General features: G+C 36.0%; 1 protein-coding gene across 2 annotated transcripts in view; it reads right to left on the bottom strand.

Annotated features, from left to right (window-relative positions):
* The window catches only part of PIK3C2G (phosphatidylinositol-4-phosphate 3-kinase catalytic subunit type 2 gamma), a 370,041-nt gene that overhangs the window by 113,773 nt on the left and 237,110 nt on the right, over positions 1 to 19,158 (bottom strand). For both annotated transcript variants that reach the window (XM_024129228.1, XM_007126978.3), the window contains 3 exons: positions 18,789 to 18,918; positions 14,443 to 14,579; positions 12,525 to 12,694 (listed from right to left, as the gene is read on the bottom strand). In XM_024129228.1, the coding sequence (XP_023984996.1) occupies positions 12,525 to 12,694; positions 14,443 to 14,579; positions 18,789 to 18,918 (437 nt within the window). The remainder of the gene's footprint in view (positions 1 to 12,524; positions 12,695 to 14,442; positions 14,580 to 18,788; positions 18,919 to 19,158) is intronic.

Raw genomic sequence — 19,158 nt, 5'->3', positions numbered from 1 at the left:
AAAAAAAAAAAAAAAAAAAAAAAGCCATCTGTAGAATCCCATCTTTCCTTCAAGGTTTAATTTACTCCCAGCTCTTCCATGTAACCTCTTTGGTTGCATAAGCCCTTAAGTGGACCTTTGAATTTGGTAGCATTTTTTACATATGACTCACCCACAGAGTCATCACTACTGCTAACATTTTAGTGAGTTTTAGCAATATCCTAGACTTCCATAATCAGAATAAAATCTTAATTTTGTATATAAGTTTTCCAATTCTTTTTTCTTACTCTCTATACTGTTGTATATTTGCTATATTGAATGAAACTTGTGAAATAATTTTGAAAGAGCACTAAATTTTACAACTTCCTGAAATTTTCTTTTCTAACGTGATAGATACGCTTTTCTTTTCAATAGAGAAAAGTATGTTTGACCAAAGTGATTTCTCTTGGAAACTTTTTGTAGTTATGCTTAAGTTCGTGTGATAACACATTTCCTTCTTCCATGGTAACCACCATTATAAATCAGATGAAGAAACATTATAGCAGAGAGTCAAATTCACAAAGGAAACATATCCGTTAGAGAAAATATAAACTAATAATAATACTGAAGAACCCAAGTTTAGCTGTTTTTAAATTATTACCATAGTTTAAAATGCTGTATCTTTTCTATATGATTTGCATGGCTCACTTCTGAGCAGTTTAAAAAAATAACTCAGAATTAGAATAAATGTTTTCTAGAAATGGAAAGAAGCCTCACGTGTGAAACCGAATCCTATCCCATCCCTACAGGCTGTAAGAGCTGTAGCTGGTATGTGATTTATCAATCTACTCAAATGTGAACTTAATCCTAGGTTGCAGAATTAGTGTACTGGAGCCTGTGTCTGAAGTTTAAGCAGGACTTATAAACCTGAGATATAAAATTGGCTATGGCAAGAGGGAAGATTGGAAACGATTTGATCTCTTAGAATCTATACTGTGTTGCATTCTGAATAAAATGTTGAAAATCTCTCATTTATAGCTGTACAAATAAACCAGAAATTTCTTGTTGTGACTATCCTACCTTTTTTTATTTTTTTTTTTTATAATAAGTGGTTTTACTATTACCTGCCTAAGTCCTAACTATTCATGCTTCTGTACCTTTTACCTGTATAGTTTCCCACTTCTGGACATCTTTTCTATTTCTCTCTCCCTCACCTGATGTCGTAATACTAAGAGATCAGGATCAAAATTTTTTTCTTTTAAGAAGTCTTCTTCTTCTTTTTTTTAATCCCAAAGGCTATGTATTTATTCCTTTCTAAATGGTATATAATTTCATTTTAGGACAATTAAATATGTGTTTGCATTAATGAATATATGAAATGACAAAATTATTGAAATGGAGAACAAATTAGTAGTTGCCAGGGGTTAAGGATAGAGGGGGATTGGGGGGTGAGAGGGAAGTGGGGTAACATGAAGCATCCTGGGGGTGATGAAGCTGTTCTGTATCTGGATGGTATCAATATTAATAAGCTGGTCATGATATTGACCTGTAATTTTACAAGATGTTACCATTGGGGAGAACTGGTAAAGGGCACATGGCATCTCTTTGTATTACATCTTAAAACTGCATGTGAATCTACAATTATTTCAAAATAAAATGTTTAATTAAAATTTGTATAAGACATCTGGATATAAATATTGATAGAAGCCTTGGATGTAACTGATACCTGTTTGCTGGAGACGGTACAGTGATAAGAGAAAAGGACTAAGACAAATCTTCAGGAATCTGACATCTAGTGGCTTGCTAAAAGGGAATCATCCTGCATTGAACACTGAGTAGGGGAGAAAAACTAGAGGGTGATGATGCATCATAGAAGGCAAGCAAAGAGGGTATTTTGAAGAAGAAAGAGTCAACACTGTTGAAATCTGCTGCTAAATTAGGTAAAATGAGGAATAAATATTGTTGGGTTTAGCATTATGGTCATCATTGATTTTATCAAGTAATGAAGAATAAAGCCAGATTGAAGCGGTTATGGAATAGGAGGTAAGAAAAGGAGACCAGGAGTTTAGAACCTCCCTCAGGAAATTTGGGAAGGTGAGCAAAATGGCATAGAAACTATTTTTTTGAGGCAAGGCTAAACTTTGGAGCGATAAGCATATTTCACAGGATTATTTAAAAGAGAGAGGAGGGAATTCCCTGGTGGTCCAGTGGTTAAGACTTGGAGCTTTCACTGCTGTGGCCCAGGTTCAATCCCTGGTCGGAGAACTAAGATCCCACAAGCCACACAGCGTGGCTAATAAATAAATAAATAAATGGGAGAGGAATGCAAGGAAAAAATGAATTATTGATAGCATAATGTATGTAAGAAGATGGGAGGGAAATGGTTCCAAAGCACAGATGGAGGTATTGGCTTTAGAAATGAAAAACTAATCTTCTATTATCACAAGAAAGAAGTTTATATGCAGATGTAAGTTTGTGAGTTTTGTATTGAGTACAAAAGCAGGCTCTGTTCTGTTTCTTTTTATTTTTCCCCAAAAAAGTAGGAGGTGTGGTTGTCTGTCTAAAATAAGTAGTAGTAGATAATGGGTTGGAGAGATCTGAGGTTTATCCTGTGAGGATAAGTATTGTGGGATTGCTGGGCCATGAGGATGGCCCATTTGAAACTGAGGACAACATCTGCCCTGTTGTGTCAATGCTTTCTTGCAGTGCTAGGCTGCTCAGCATCACTAGCCCTCACAGTGGAGACTGCCCTATTCTGAAATACATTATTAAGGTAATGGACCAAGCATGTTAACTGTACTGGATGCGCTCTGAAATAGCAGAGGTGCTGTATCCTTAAAATGAGCATTCTTTCATTTATTGAACTATTCCTTAAACAAATATGTACATACTTGAAAAATGAATGATGTTTGATTTTAAAGTATTGAGCACATAAGCTATTTGAGGACATAATTATTCACAGAAGCAACTTCCTTATATGTGAATTATGCAGTCTAAATAGTACCACTGGGCTTTATCCCAACAGTTCAGGGTGGTCTTTGGCCATACTGAGTTCAACAAAACAGTCCCTGGCGAGCTCGGAAAACTGGAGTCACATCCCATGAGCATTTAACTTCTATTAGATTAATGATTCCTATTAGATGTATTTTTTTAATGTAATAAAAAAATTAAAAGAGAGTGAGCAATTGTACCTGATTTTTCAGTCATAAAAGAGCATATTGCCCATAGATGGGAGAGTGGCCCTACTATCGTAACACCTGGTTTTAATGTTTGAATGCCTCCCATCATGCAGCCATCTTGCAACACATTTGATTATAGTTGTTAAAGACATGAATTTAATATATATATCATGGCCATAAATGCAGATAACTATATCATCTGGTACTAACTAAAGAAACAGCCATCTTTCCCAATGCTGAAGAGGAAACAGTGTGTTGGAATTACTGAGAAATGGAATTACCAGATTGCTACATGGCACCTTCCCAAGGTGGACTGTAACAATGAGGCCTTTGTCTTAGTTTGTGATTCGTAAATTAGAGAAAATAACAGTAGCTTCCTCAAAGAGTTCCTGTGAGGATTAATTAAGCTAATGCATATCAAGTATTGATAAGCCTTTAAAGGGTAATTTTGACTTTTCCTTTTAGAATCTGATCCCATACACTGGATGACACAGCACCACACTAAGGAGCACTGCTTTCTGCCACTCCCAGTGATATTTCACCACAATCTGAGAAAAGCTATGTGTTTCAGTATTGGTGATGTAGGCAGGGGATATGGAGAGAGGACTGCAAAGACAGAGAACTCAAGCAAGGATTCATGATGATAGAATCTGTCTTCTGTGCTCTGTGAACATACTTATTTCTTCCTTTTATAGGATAGTTCATCTAACATTTACTCGAGCAACGGATAAAGCCTGTAAATAGACACATACAAATGGCCATTGAAAGGCTCGAGGGCTGAATATGTATTTGTACCCTGAACTGAAATGTGGGACTCAGTAATGAGGCGCATTTTATGTTTATTATTGAAATTATTATTAATTTCATGAATTAAAAATATTTCGTCCCCAGGAAATATCATAGTAACATTAAAATATATTGTTTTAAAGATTTCTGAAAGCTGCAGACTCCCATTAGAGTGAATGGTGATATTAGCATACAAATAAATGACTACAGAGTACATTGGGCAATGTTTAAGCCTACACTTTTCCTGATATCACAAATGACCTACATTTCAGAGAACACATTTTGCTGTCCAACAGAAAGAACACAAGTCTCTTGTCTCATATCCATGAGTTAATTGAGAAGGCAGATTTGGAATCTCCATTGGATAGGATAGAACCTTGTATAATTAGACAACACAAGAAACCTCATATGTGCAATATAATAAGAACAAGGGTGCCTGTACTATTACAAACAGAACATTTAACACCCTGTGAGAGCTCCAAGCTCTCAGCAATTATTAACTAAGGAGACCCTCACCAATAATCTCTTCAGTGTAAAACATGTTTTTTCCCTGGTCTAGTCTCTTTTATAAATACACTGTGGGTTTTAAGTTAGACTCTGGGAGGTCCCTGATCTTTAACTGCTTAATAACTTTAGATACTGACTCTGGAGTTCCTCCCAGGCTCAGGTACACTGTCTCTCTTATTTGAAGAGGGTAGTTAAAACAACTACCTCTTCACAAGGCCTACTTTCCTAAGTCTGATATTTTGGGTGTGAGTTTATAGTAGATCAGGATTTTATGAGAATGGCAACAAAATAGTCAGCTCCTCCAAATTCCCATGTTTCCGCCACTTGAGCTTGAGTTCAAGGGAAAGTGCACAGTTATGCTTTGCATGGAATTCCAGTGTATGCTTGGAACAGAAATTAGTCTGGATATAGTGAAAAGATTATTAATGCTATAATGCTTGGGTGCCAATGAATGGTAGTATCGCATTTTAAATACGATGAGATTTTAAAAGCAGGTTGAAGGTGTAAATCAAGAATAGCCCGTTACCTCTGAAAACATTTAAATCACTCTTAAAGTTACCATATGCATGATCAATATTTATGTATAAATCTTGAAATGGACCTTTTATCTCTGACTAAGTTTAACATCAGGAGTGTCTCCCCCAGCACAGAAGCAGGTACTGTTTCTTCATTTGGGTACCAGAAGACGTTCTAATACTAGGCTCATGTTTAGGTGATATCTGTAGTCTTTCTTCAAAAACTAGACTCAGACTCAGGGCTATGAGATGCTTATATTGACAGGCACATTGTACCTTAGACCAGCTAAGGCGTCAGCACTCATGTCTGCCATCTTAAGCATGCTTTGTTCTCATTGGGTGCAGGAAAGCAGAATCCTTACACTATTTAAATTGTTTTCTCTCTCCCCTTCCCTCCTTCCCTCTCTTTGTTCCCTCTGTGTCACAAACTTTTCTTCCTTTCTCAAGCACTCTTCACTCTTTTCATCTGAAAATCTGCAAGTCTCTTTTTGAAGAAAACTCATGGTTGGGTGGTTGCGTTTTTTAATTAGAGAAACTTGTTTTTTTTTTACTTACAATGGGAGGGAGGTAACTATAAAGGAAGTTACTCAAAAGAAAGCAGGTGATAAAGCATAGTGGAATGATAAATTGAAGTAGAAGGGGGAAAAACAACAGCAAGAAGATGGGAATGACAAAATAAACTTCATTTCTTGAAACAGTGAGAGTGCTTTGGAAAATCCAAAGCCCTATTCAAATGCTAGGTGTAGTTTGCCTGAGATTGACTTTGTGACTGGAGAAGGCCTTAGTGAAAATTACAGTGAACAAATTTTTTTTCAGTTATTTCACTGTGGTAAAATACATATAACATAAAACGTACCATCTTAAACCATTGTTAAGTGTACAGTTCGGTGGTATTAAATATATTCATGATGTTGTGCAACCATCACCACCATTCACCTCCACAATTCTTTTCATCTCTTAACACTGAAATTCTATACCCATTAAACAATAACTCCCCATTCCCCCCTCCTCAAGGCTCCTGGTCACCACCACCTTAGTTTCTGTATCTCTGTAGCTATGATTTGCACTACTCTAAGTACGTCATGTAAGTGGAATCATACAGTCATTTGTCTTTTTGAGGCTGGCTTATTTTGCTTAGTGTAATGTCCTCAGGATTCAACCATGCTGTGGCATGTGTCAGAATTATTCCTTTTAAGAATGAATAATAGTCTATGGTATGTATACTCCATATTCTGCTTATCCATTCATCTGTTGATGAACATTTGGATTGCTTCCACATTTTAGTTATTGTGAATAATGCTGTTATAAACATGGTTGTACAAATATCTCTTTGATACTCTGCTTTCAGTTCTTTTGGGTATATTCCCAGAAGCAGAATTGCTGGATCATATGGTAATTCCATTTTTAATTTTTTGAGTAACAGCCATACTGTTTTGCACAGTAGCTGTACTATTTTATATTCCCACTGACATTGCACAGGGGTTCCAATTTCTCCACATCCTTGTCAAAACTTATTTTCTGTTTTTTGATAGTAGCCATCCTAAGTGGTTATGAGGTAGTATGTATCAAATTTTGAACCTCATCCCCCAGGCTCCCACATGTAAAGTGACCATCAGATAAAAAAATCCCTTGGTAAATTTCCAGTTAGAATAACAGAATATGGCAAATTCTTAATAATTTTATCTTCAGAAAAACTGCTGCTTCTCAGGTCAAGAAAAGTAAATTGTATGGCATTTTTGTAGTGATCCTTCAATTAACCAAAATTGAGCCTCTGCTAAATGTCAGGCACTAGCTAGGCGCTTATGATACAAAGATGTTCTTATGGCACTCACAGTTGGAGAGGTATTAGATAGTGTGTTTTTCTTCTAGAAAGTTCAGATGAAATTGAAACCTGCTTTGAGTTAAAGGAACCAGAGTGTTTCTTAATAAACAATCTTGTGAAAACAGACCAGTGAAACATCTAATTTCAAAGAACACTAAGGTAGGAATTAAAGCATGTGGGAGATCATTAATACCTATATAGCATTTGGATTACTATGAATATTGTACTAAACCAGAATGACTGGAGTAAGACAAAAATTAATCTTTTAATCTGCTAAGGGAGTTTTTTCCCAAAGATGGTTAAATTGAGGATATTTAGAATGTAAATAATATAATACTCAAATTAGAGCTTAAACATTAAACATTTTTAAATTAGTGGTAATTAAATATGGAAGACGGTGTCAAAACGATTATAGATATAGATAATTTTTATGACTAATATTGAGATGAAAATTCTGAGATCAATTATATTAGGTGATTGTTGATCTTTTGGGATAAAACTTGAAAATCGGTATAAATCATGTTGTTAAAAAGACAGATATATAATATTTTGATCACCCAGGGTATATATTTTAATAAGAAAAGAACAGAGTTTGACTTTTGTTGCATTCTGGAATGATTTTTCCTCTGTTTTAAATGGATTTATGTCCTAGAGTGTGGTGGTAAATATTTAATAACCAGCTCACTTACTTTTTTTAGGAAAAAAAAAACCCTCTGATTTGTGACATTTGCCAATTTCCATGGTGTATATTCTCCCACCATGGCTGATTTCAGGCCACCAGTGGAATGTCATTGAGTGTGGAGTTGAGAAAGAATACACATCATAGGCTCTTCCAAGCCAGTGTGAGCCAGCTCCAGCACACCTCTGCTCATGTCTAAAATTATATCAGAAGTCAAAGTGACTTGGTGAAAAACATTACAATCCAAATAAACCTAACAGTGCAATCTAATCTATCAGTCAACAAACTTCAAAGTCAGAGAAGTTCAATTTATAAATTTAAAAAGTACCAAAAAAGTACTTTAAAAAGTACCATAAAAGTACTTTAAAAAGTACCAAAATAAGATATTTAGATAACTTTGAAGATAAAGAAACAATAATTGCCTAAAGATGCAATCTCATTTCTTGTCACTTCATTTGGAATACTTACATTATAATTAATTCCAACAAACATTTATAGAGCCTTTACTCAGTGCTAGGAACTCTTCCAAGCATTTTACGTATATCAATTAATTTAATCTTCAAAACAAATCTGTTTTTTATAAAAGATTAAACTGAAGCATACAGAGCCATTTGTTTAAGGTCACATCATTAGTAAATGATAGTAAGGGATTAAAAAAAAAAGCATAGTCTATCTCCAGGGTACCTGCCTTTAACTACTGCTTTAACTACAGACTCTAAAATTATCGAGAAACAAGACTGCAAGAAAGACTTCATGCAAGTCTGGCATTACAAAGTGAAAGACCATACAGACTGGAAGTATAGTCTGAAAAAATGAAAGTATGAAACAATGAGTTAGGAGAACAATAAACATCACCAATAAAGGCCTTCCTTAATTTCTCCTCCTCTGTAAAAGAAAGTCACCATCAAGAAATTATTGAGTGGAAATTTAGAGTCTATTACAATAATAGCTTTTATGCAATGAAAAAATTACTATATGGAAATCATTGTTACAGGGGAACTTTGAGTGAAAAATTGTGGATGTATAATTTGTTAACCACTTTAATTTGAATCTCTGTAAGAGAAAATAAAGAAATGAAGATAATAATTAGGCAATACTTCAAAATAAAAACCAACCGGTTTCAGAAAGTTGGTGAAATTTCTCATTGTTTTCACTGTAGGGATTAGCCATTTTTTTCCCCAGAATCATTAAGTAATGCTGGGGCTGAACTGGCCTGTGATTTAATCTGCTGGTGTAAATCCTCTTCATCTAATCTCATAATTAAAACTGATAAGGAAGAACTTCTTGTTTATATACAAGATGTGAAATGCTTCAAATTCGTAACTGAGATGTAATTTTTTTTTTCTTTCTTCAAAGTTAGAAAGTTAGAGCTTCAGATTTGGTCTAAGCATGAAGATGGGCTTTCCAGATTTCTGGAAAACTGAATGAAGAGCAGTGGTTCAGGGAAACCTGAGCAAAGACTCCTAATGAGAGTGTTGCTGGGATGACTCCACATAATTCAAAAATCAGGACAGTCCAGTGTTTATAAACATGTCTTAAACAGGACCACACGGATGATTAGTGTAAGATGTTCTGGAATGATGATGTAAGCATGAGTACAAAAGGGCAATGGCCCAGCAAGAAATCCCTTTATTTCTCAAGATCTTCCTTGTAAGGAGAATATCACTTCATTGCTGCTTCCTCTTAAGGAAACCAAGGGAAAATCTCTCCCCAGATATACTGCATTTGCTTTAGCTTTGTTGGCCTGCTAATTTCCATTCTTAAGTGCTGTATCCTTGGCTAAGGGTTAAATCTTAGAGAGGGATTTTATGTTATGTATGTGATTTCTTTTTGTCAACCCCAAATTTATCCACAACTGGAAACTGTATTTATGTGAGGTTGAGCAATTGTATTATGAAGTAAAATCAGTTAATGTATGTTAGTGACACTTTGTAAACCATAAAAAGTCACACAAATACTTTCCTTCCCCATGTTTTTAAGAAGTAGACAATAGGAGAAACACGTGTCTGGGATACATATGCTCTTTACTTCCTGCGGGTGCTGCATTTCATGTTAAGGAGTATGATCCTGGCTTATTGCTGTTTATTACTGGGGCATTTATATGGCCTTGCTAGGCTACGGGAGATTAGGATAGTCATAGGGCATGATTTACAAACCTGGCTTTGTACATTAGGGAGTGTTTATTAATATATCTAGTATGTGGACAGAAGACGCTAGGTGGAGCTGGCTTTTCTCTAGAGATCAGTTTTATACGTAATAAGTGTAGTATAAATAAGAATGTTCATTTATCCTAGGGGGATTCAGAGGCCTGATTTATGAGGCCTTTGTCCACCTAGCAACCAAGAAGAACAACCGGTGGACCTAGGATGGAAGACATCAGTTGCCTAATGAAACAACAATCAAATGAACTCCAGAAACAACTGAAAGAGACTTTGAAGAAAATTATTAGATGATGCCTATAATTCAAAATATATAGTGAGTAATAGGGAGTAGACATAGTTCAGTTTAACCATTAAAGAAACTCAGGGCAGAAATATCAGTATCAAGAAAGAAATCCAAGGAGACATTGCCAATGAGTCTTACATAGCCATTGGTGGAGACAGAATCCTGCAAATGGGTCATAATGCTGCAGTTGGCCTCCTTAGCTGGTGTTCAATAATCAATAATCTCAAGGGAAGACAGGGCCAACTTCATTTTCTTTCATCCAATTAATAATTATTGAAAGGTTGAAGGCTGACCTGTGAATAGCTTATTGGCTGACTAATTCAGCAAACAATATTAAGAACCTACTATAAGTGAGGCTCTGTGCTGGGCACATTTTCATGACCTCCATAAAGGTTGCATTAAAAAGATTTAAATTGCTGCACTTCAGAAGTAGCACTAGCTGCTGTAACATCAACAAACAAACAATTGGGCTCCATCTTTTCTACAGACCTTGGTGCATATCTCTCTATTATAGCACTTACTATATTGTTTAGTAACTTGTTCTTTACTTTGTATGTTTCCCCAACTGAAACTTCTTCTGTAGAGCTGGAATATCTTTATGCATCTTTTAACCACCCCCATGGTCAACACAGGTGCTGGTCGAATAAATGAATAAGGGGGTTAACCCAAATTCTCAGTGGACAATACAGCAAAATAAATAAAGATGTTACAGTTTTAATCTAATCTTTAAATTTCTAGGAAAGAGTGGATTTAGGGAAAGTGTTACATGAGTAAATTATGCAATATGCTCATATATGTTAATTAACATTTGTCCTTTATACCAGGTATCCCTCCTCTGTGATGTTCTAATTGTCTATACATCTATCTCTGCCCTCACCTCATTCTGGAGTAATTATTTGTCTGTCTTCCCAGCATTTTAAAGAAAGAGTAAGCCCCACTGAGGTGGTAAATGTGTATTATTCATCTTTGTATCCCCAAGGTTCATCACAGTCCTTGGCACACAGACCATCCTCAACAGATGTGTAAGGAATGAATGAATATGTGGTGACTCTTCCTGAGCTTATTTATTATAGAAGGCAATGTACTGAAAATAATAAAAAGTGAGACAATTCCATTTGTATGCCTCCACAAAATAGAAGCTATCAGTTTATAAGAATTAAACCTTATTATGTAGTTTATATTGGCATTTTAATACCAGATTATGACCATATGGTGAAAATTCATCTTGTTATATTGTAGGAGACTTTTATTTATTTCCTCTTTTGAAAAGCTATTTTTAGCTAAAAGTGACTGATTGGTCTTTGGAATGGTCTGATCCCATTTCTACTTTAATATGAAGTATCTTTTTGGAGCAAGGGATTTTTAGTCTTAGATTTCTGGTTCCCTTGTCCCCAGCTCAAATAAAATAAAACAAAAACCTATTCAATCACCAGTCTTTTCCTTTTCAGTAAATGATATAATTGTTTGCTCAGAACAAAAATCCAGGAGTCATCCTTGAATATTTTCCTTTCTTCTTCTACTCACCAGGCCCATTTTCCCAGCCCATTAATGACTGCCAACGCCAATCAATTAGCAGGTCCTGTGGTTCAGATTCCAAAATATATTCTGAATCTGTCAGTTTTTGCCACTTCTTTACCATTAAGGTCTTGCCTTAACTATTGCAATAGCCTTCTAACTGGTCTCATTACTTGACAGGACAGCAGGAGAGAGCTTTGAAATCCACTGAAATCCATCAATGGTTTGCCTCTGAACGTAAAGTAAAAGCCAACCTCTACACCATGTCCTCAGTGCCCTACTTGATCTGGCCTCCACCAAACCCTTTATCTTTCCCTCCTACTACCTGCCCCTCTTTATTCCACCTCCAGGTCCCAGGCCTTCTTGCTGTCACTGGAACATGCCTGCTTAGTCCATGCTCATGGCTGTTATTTTTGCTGTCTCTCTTCCTGGAATACTCTTCTCTTGGATCTCCACAAGGTGATTTCTCACTATACAGCTATCTCTCATTTCTTTAAGGAGGCCTCTTTAAAATAGCATCCCTGCCCCTGTTAATTTCTATCCCATTTCTCTGCTTTAGTTTCTTAGTAAGAAATGTTATCTTTTTTAATGTCTGTCATCCCTACTAGAAAGAGATCAGGGTTTGTATCTGCTTTGTCCACTGTTGTATCCCCAGAGTCTTGAATGGTAGATGCTTACTAAATATTTTTGGAATAATTCAAGCCTAATTCAGTGCAGGAAGTGTGCTCATTTTACATGTAGACCAGGCTGGTGATTGTTATGGCCAATATACCAGATGTATTGAGACCATGAACTCAGGCCTCATTGTCCATTCAAGGCTTATAAGAAAATGAACATATCATATTTCATACAGTTCAGACTGGAGCAGTATTAGTATCCTGTAGGAGAAGGCCAATTTAGTCTACTAACAATTTGAGGAAACCTAATTTGTTCCATTAACAGTCTATCGAAAAAAATCTTTCCTTCAATATTATTAGATACATAATCATGTTTACGTTATCTTGGGGAATTTGAGAGATGGGGAACAAGTCATCTGCTGGGTTTCTACGCCATTACATGTTATATATCACTCTGGGAGATTGCTTAATTACATTAATAAACATTATTTGAGCACTGACCTTTTTATCCCTCCAAATGTTTGTGCATGACCCAGGAATTTTCCAAAGTCAATGTGAAACATGTGGCCTGACTTTGTCAGCATGATATTGTCATTGTGACGGTCACAGACTCCCAGGATGAACGTTACCACACACCAGCCAGCACAGGAATAGAAAAAGTTCCTCAAGGCCTAATCGGTTGAAAAATAATAACACAACAATGACACACACAAAAAACGAGCAAACGCAGAGGTAATGGTAAAAATACGATAAAAAGCAAAATTATATAATCAAGAACCAATTCTACATCTCAGTTGAGTGGATATGATCAAATGGTTGGTTCTTGATATGCTACAGAAGAACATGAAGCAATCTGTTCTTTAGCCTAATGAATGTTTTTGTTGAAATGGGAGAAAATAACTTTCATTCAGTTAAAGCTAATTTTCAGTTTATTAAAGAGGATTCTTAGTGTTATTTTTTAATGTCGCAAATGTACAATAGTGGATAGCTTTTTTCAAGATAAAAGAAGAAGGAACAATATGGTCCAGTATTGCCTATTCCCACAGAAATTTAAAATATTAATTTTTGAATATTTGAAATTTTTAACACAGAAAAAACTACATTGAGATATCTGTAACACTTTATGTTTATCCTACAAATATGTCATCCAGTTAATGCCCCAAAGGGTTTTGGTACAGTATATACCAGTGAACGCTTGTGTGGGTAGAAGCAGATTCCACCAAGTCAGTTGTGGCTTATGTTTCTTTAATGGACAGAGGTTTCTTGCCAAAATTACTTCTTTTTTCAAAAAAACTGTCTCCTGGGTATTTATTGTTTTGATCGATGATGCAACGATGAGTGTAAGCACGAGTGACTGGCTGAGCCACAGGTATGGGCCTCCTCAACTAGCGAGTGGAAGACCACGTGGCTGGACTACATGCCAGGACACCTTATTTCCAGGTATCCCAGGTGCCTGAGCAAGTCTTTAATTTGTCTGTCTAGATTTTCTCTACTTATAAAGTGAAGATAATAAAATATGTCCTTCACATGGTGGTTAAGAACATCAAATGTACATGGAAACACCCCAAACAATATAACCCCAGGGGTTTGTGCCTAACTCAAGTTACAATTTGGGGAATGGCTAAAAAATAGATTTCTAGATAATCTCATCTAATTCCCTGTTACTTGGCCTCCAAAACCTGTATTTTGCTCTATTCCAATCTCACAAACGTCTGGAGTAGATGAACTCTTGGATCTCTCTTTCAGGGCCCAGGCCAGCTAGGGTGACCAAGCCTTCCAGTTTGCCCAGGACTGAGGAGTTTCCTAGAATGAGGGATGTTTAGTGCTTAGGACAGTTCTGAGCAAATCTAATGCTGGCCCATATTGCATCTTTGTGTGAATTAGCATAAAGGTGCCCCTGCCTCTGGGGCAGCTGTACCAGTTCATGCCTTGGCAAGTGAAACAAGGCCTGGCTCTAGCCAACTCATCCCCTAATCTGGGAGCCCTGGTAGAGGGTGGAACCTGTACGATTGTAGACTGCAGGCTAGATGCCAGGGTAAAGTGGGAAAAAATGTTGGCAGTCATATGGAATAGTATACATTTTGTAAAGTTCTGAGATACAAAAAAATAAAAACTTTATTAGGCATTCCACAATCTCACCTGAGCATAATCTCAGGTGAGATTGCTGTAAGGGAAGCCGCTGAGCAAAGAGAGTCTTTATTGATAGTCCAGAATTCCACCCAGAGGGAAAACCAGACACAGAAATTGTTATATAGGTAATATACCATTTAAACTGTGTCATTATTAGTATGCTGATGACTGAATGAATTAGACCTCAAGATGTACTTAATTTACTTTTTCAAAAACCAGAATATCTAATGAGCCAGAGTATATCCTTATTTAAGTACATTATTTAAAATTTTGCTGCAGAAGGACAAACCTTTTCATAATCCACCTTTAAAGGGTTGTGCTGACTGAACCATTTTTTGATTGTATTTTCTTTCAGTGGTCCTATCAGTCCAGAATGGCGATGGATTTTCGCGAGGGTTATAGCATCGGGCACCATCTGCACCAATCCTGGTTGATAAAAAAGAGATTATGGAAATACTTCTTTCTTTACAGGATGAGGGATACTTAGGAAAAGCATCTTGATATAGGTAACAACATCAATAGTTGCCAACACTACTCGGATTACACTTTTTATTTCCCAATCTTCTTCTCTGAAGGAGTCTTACCTAGATGGTATTACTTCTAATTTTTCCTAAACCCTAGGGAGCGATGAGGCTACTTGTGTTTGGATCAGATGTATCAGAGCAGCTTTAATATTTTTTCTAGAACTACAGTAGAGAGCAAATCTAGATGGTCTCCCTGCGACCCCACTGAGTCAATAGAGCAGTGAATTAATTAACATATGGCTTGTGCATTCATTTACAGTTTAAGGGAGGACATTCAAACTTGTGTAACAAGCATATTTATAATGTAAGTGAATCAAATACAACCTCCATGACAAATATTTCAAATATATTATAAAAATCAATGTTCAGGTTAATAAAAGCTTCACTGTTCAATGTTTCATTTCTAGGAGTGAACAGAGTAACTCTGCAGTGAACATGTACAGAACCACCTGCTTCTTCCTTCTCAGTCTGCATTAAAGTGAAACTATGATAACAATCTTTTTAAGGGAGCATATATTGGTTGAACGTCAGTAGGAGCTTTGCCCCACTAGCCATGCATCCATCAAGGCTTCTTTTCATTGTGTTCCTAAGGTTATTGGAATGTAAATATTTTCAAGCCTACTGATTTTTATTTTGTACAGAACAGCAATTTAAACCCAGTATTTAAAATTCTCCCAGGACTAATGTCCACAAAACAAACTGTAATGTACATTTCTGTAAATAAAGTCTTTGAAAGAAATTAAAGTCTAGAATTTCTGATTTCCACAATCTTGACAACTGCAAGAGTTGCAAACACAAATGCCCAAAGGGACCAGGGACATAAATGTAACTATATGAAAAGAGAGAAGATTAACTTTTAAAAATTGACTATTTCATGGTCTACCTTAAAAATATTCAAATTAAACAAAAAACAAGAAGATCACTGTAATGGTAAGCGAAACATTTCTCAGTGCTGGATTTGGCCAGTGGCAGCTGGTTGCAGGCTTAATCTCTCTCTCTCTCTCTCTCTCTCTCTCTCTCTCACTCTCTCTCTCTTTTTCAGCCTTAATCTCTTAATATCCAATAGCCCAGCCCTGCCCAATCATGACCATTAGGCATCTATTGATACATTGCCTTATCAGAAAGAAACTTAAACATGGAGAGTGGGAATTGAATGCTGCAAAAATAACCTATTAAAATCTATTTGTTAAAAACAAAAAGAAAGAAGGAGATGCAACATCCCAGAGATAAATCCTGGGCATATCTTTAATATCATAACGCTTCTCCCTTCTCCCCCAACAGTATTCGGCTCTTGTGCTAGTTTTCTTGTGCTTATTAAGTGAGATAACAAATGTAAAGCACTGTATTTAACAGTAATATAATTACTCTAAAAAGAGTAATATAATTCCACTTTCTAATCCTGAAATTTTCCCTCATTCTCCCAGTTCCTCCATTTAACACTTCCTAACAGAAAACCACCTTCTACCTGGTTCCTGCATGCCTCATTGCCACCTTGCATCTGACCATGCCCCAAATTAGGACTTAGATTACTGCACCCTTTAGATAGGGTGCCGTAGCAATGTCAGTTACTCCTCAGACCATACTTGTCTTCAGGGAGTTAATCATTGCTAAATCCCAAGCCATTTGTCATATCTTTCATTGTTGACTACCCAGAAAAACTTTGCACCTAATTTATAACAATCATGGTGGCTAAATTCTCCTCATTAATTAAAACCATAAATTACATTTTATACATTTTAAGCTAGTATGTATCATACACTTTTTAAATACTTCTAGCATAATTCTTTGCACAGTAATATGTGTGGCTCCATTCTCATAGCTCTCTAATGCAGATTCCTCAAAATTTAACGCCCATATGTATTACTTGGGGATCTTGTTAAAATGTAGGCTCTGATTTAGTAGGGTGGGAGTAGGGTCTGAGATTCTGAGTTTCTAACAAGCTCCCAGGTGATGTCAATGCTCCTGGTCCACAGGTCATACTTTAAGTAGCAAGGTTCTTAGGGACAAAACTTTTCAAGATGGTATCACACAAGGCAGTAGTTCTCAAAAAGGTGTGCATGAGAAACTCCAGAGCAGCTTTTTGCAATCACTGAGACTTGAGCCTCAGTCCCCCACCCTCCGTCCCCTCCCCACCCCTGCCCAGTGAAGAGCCTGATATAGCATCCTGCTTGGGTCCTAGATATAGCTGCTCCAACTCTCCTAAGTAATTTTTATGTCCATCAAATCTGGAGCAAATTTAGAGCAATGAAATAAATCCTAAAGAATTTTTATCTGCTCTGATAATCTCTCCCAAAGTTCCTACAACATCATATACAAAGTAGTCATGAGAATTATAGTCAACAATAATGTTGATAAAGCCATGTAAACTTGTGGCCTGGAGTATACTCTCCTTAAGGGCAGCAGCCCCGTTTAGGTCGTTTTAGTATTCCCTACCTTACTTTGTGACATTTCTTGAGAACAGTAGATATTCAATAAGCCTTGGAACCTGATTAAAAATGGAACCTAATCTCTTAAAAGAAGACGTTTGCTTTAATGATCTCCATTTTTCTTGAAGAAGTATTTTTCCAGTACAACCTTACAACCAGAGAAATTGTTGGTAGATAGCGGGAAAGAATAATTTGTTTGTCTTATGACATCTGTAACTTTGGGCAAGTCTAGAGTTATTTCTGCTGGATTATTTTATTAACTTTAAAAGTCTTAGCCTCCATTACTTCCTATGATTATAAACAGAGATGAGTAGATGGAATTGAAGAATTCCACTGAGGTTGGTGTTGTATTCAATTTCTGAAGAAAAAGTAATCCATGTGACACCAAAAAGCTCAGCTTGGTTCATCTAAGGTTTATTCTTACCCTTTCAACATATTAGGATATGAAAGAATTAGGTCATTTACTTGAGAAAAGGGAGAGAAAAACTCAAGGAATAATGATCTCAGAGTAGCAGTAATAAAAGACTTTTAGGAACTAGAACTTTAGAAGGAGTTCGGGAGTGGGATACTTGGCATGGAAACAAGGGCCCTATTATCAGAATCAAAATAATTGGGCAGTATGACTTGTAACAGTAGCCCTGAAGTATCCAATTGCAAGTTAAGCTAAGTAGGAGGTGCTTCCATGCTTAGTTTCCAAAATCTTGAGTCACAGTTGGCTGGGGTACTGAGCCTCACAGTGGGACCTCAGGAACTGGAGGGCCAGGCAATGACAGTTTCTCTTTTGAGATGATGGGTTTAAACTGTAGTTCTGTCTGAATTAAAAGAGAAAAAAAAAAAGACAACATAGTTCTAGGTTCCCTTTCCAGTTCTGTGGTTTTTTTATCCTTTCGTTTATGCAGATGCATCTGATATAATTCATACTAATTAATTTAATGAAATGCAAAGTGGCAATGGCCCCATGTAAAAAAAATTATATGATATCCTAGAAATTATTTCTTCAATTTAGCATGATTGTAATTAAGTACAACTTTTACCTCTGATGTTTGAGTAATTATTAGGCCACCCTAATTATTTTTATCTTCAACATTATTTTCATTGAAAATGTGTAAAAATGTAATTATATTTCCATATTAGTGGCTTGGCTTTCATCAAGGAAGAGAAATGCTGAAGTATGCTCAAAGTTTGCATGAATGGTCATCTTCGACTGTTGATATTACACTTTACTCAAAAGTCTTTTAGAAACTGAATGCATGTTTATAATGTATTTAGAATTTTCAGAACTCCTTTAAGCATTTGCAACTTTGTAAATTTTGTGTTAATAGGCAACAATTGTATTTTTTTGAATGAGTAGACTTTTCTATTATCAGCTTAGAAAAAGAGAAAAAAATATGAGTTAATCATTAATGTAACTAACCCTTAAGGACACACAAAAGGATATTACAGTTAACATTTGACTGTCAAGAGTCCTAATTAATATCTAGAAGGACATTTTGCTGTACATAAATCATTTTGGCTTATCGTTTTTGAAAATAATTCTTTGTAAAAAAGAAGAATGACCAGGTTTAGTTCTTTGGATTTTAAAATTTGTAATCTAAAATGAAAACTGTGGCAACTCTGGGGGCATATTACTGATGAATGCGTGAGATAAATAATGTAAGTCAACCAGCTTTCTAATCTATACCGACCTTGGTCTTTTCCTGTGGACAGACATCTATAAATGATCATTTGCATATCCAGGCCCTCCTGCAGCCAAATATTGTCCATCACATGAATAATCTGCAGAACAAGCATATCCTGACGAAGATCATCTCCAGCCTGTTAAAAACAAAATTATAGACTCCGGGTTTCTCCTTGAATTTCATTAAAAGCTTTCAAATATGGTATATGTCATTTCCTTCCTTGAATAATTTTCCAGCCTGACTTAGGGTGGTTTCAATTGTTTTATTAGCACTAAGAATACCTTGTGTTTCTGATAGAAGATCAAAGAAAATGAGAACTTTCTTTTAAATGATTACAGAAGCTTTAGCCATTAAATTAGAAGCTGCTTGGAATGTT

Source organism: Physeter macrocephalus, chromosome 6 (assembly GCF_002837175.3).
Source record: "Physeter macrocephalus isolate SW-GA chromosome 6, ASM283717v5, whole genome shotgun sequence".
NCBI lineage: Eukaryota > Metazoa > Chordata > Mammalia > Artiodactyla > Physeteridae > Physeter > Physeter macrocephalus.
Note: the sequence above shows the minus strand (reverse complement) of the source record. Positions and strands in the feature narration are given on the sequence as shown.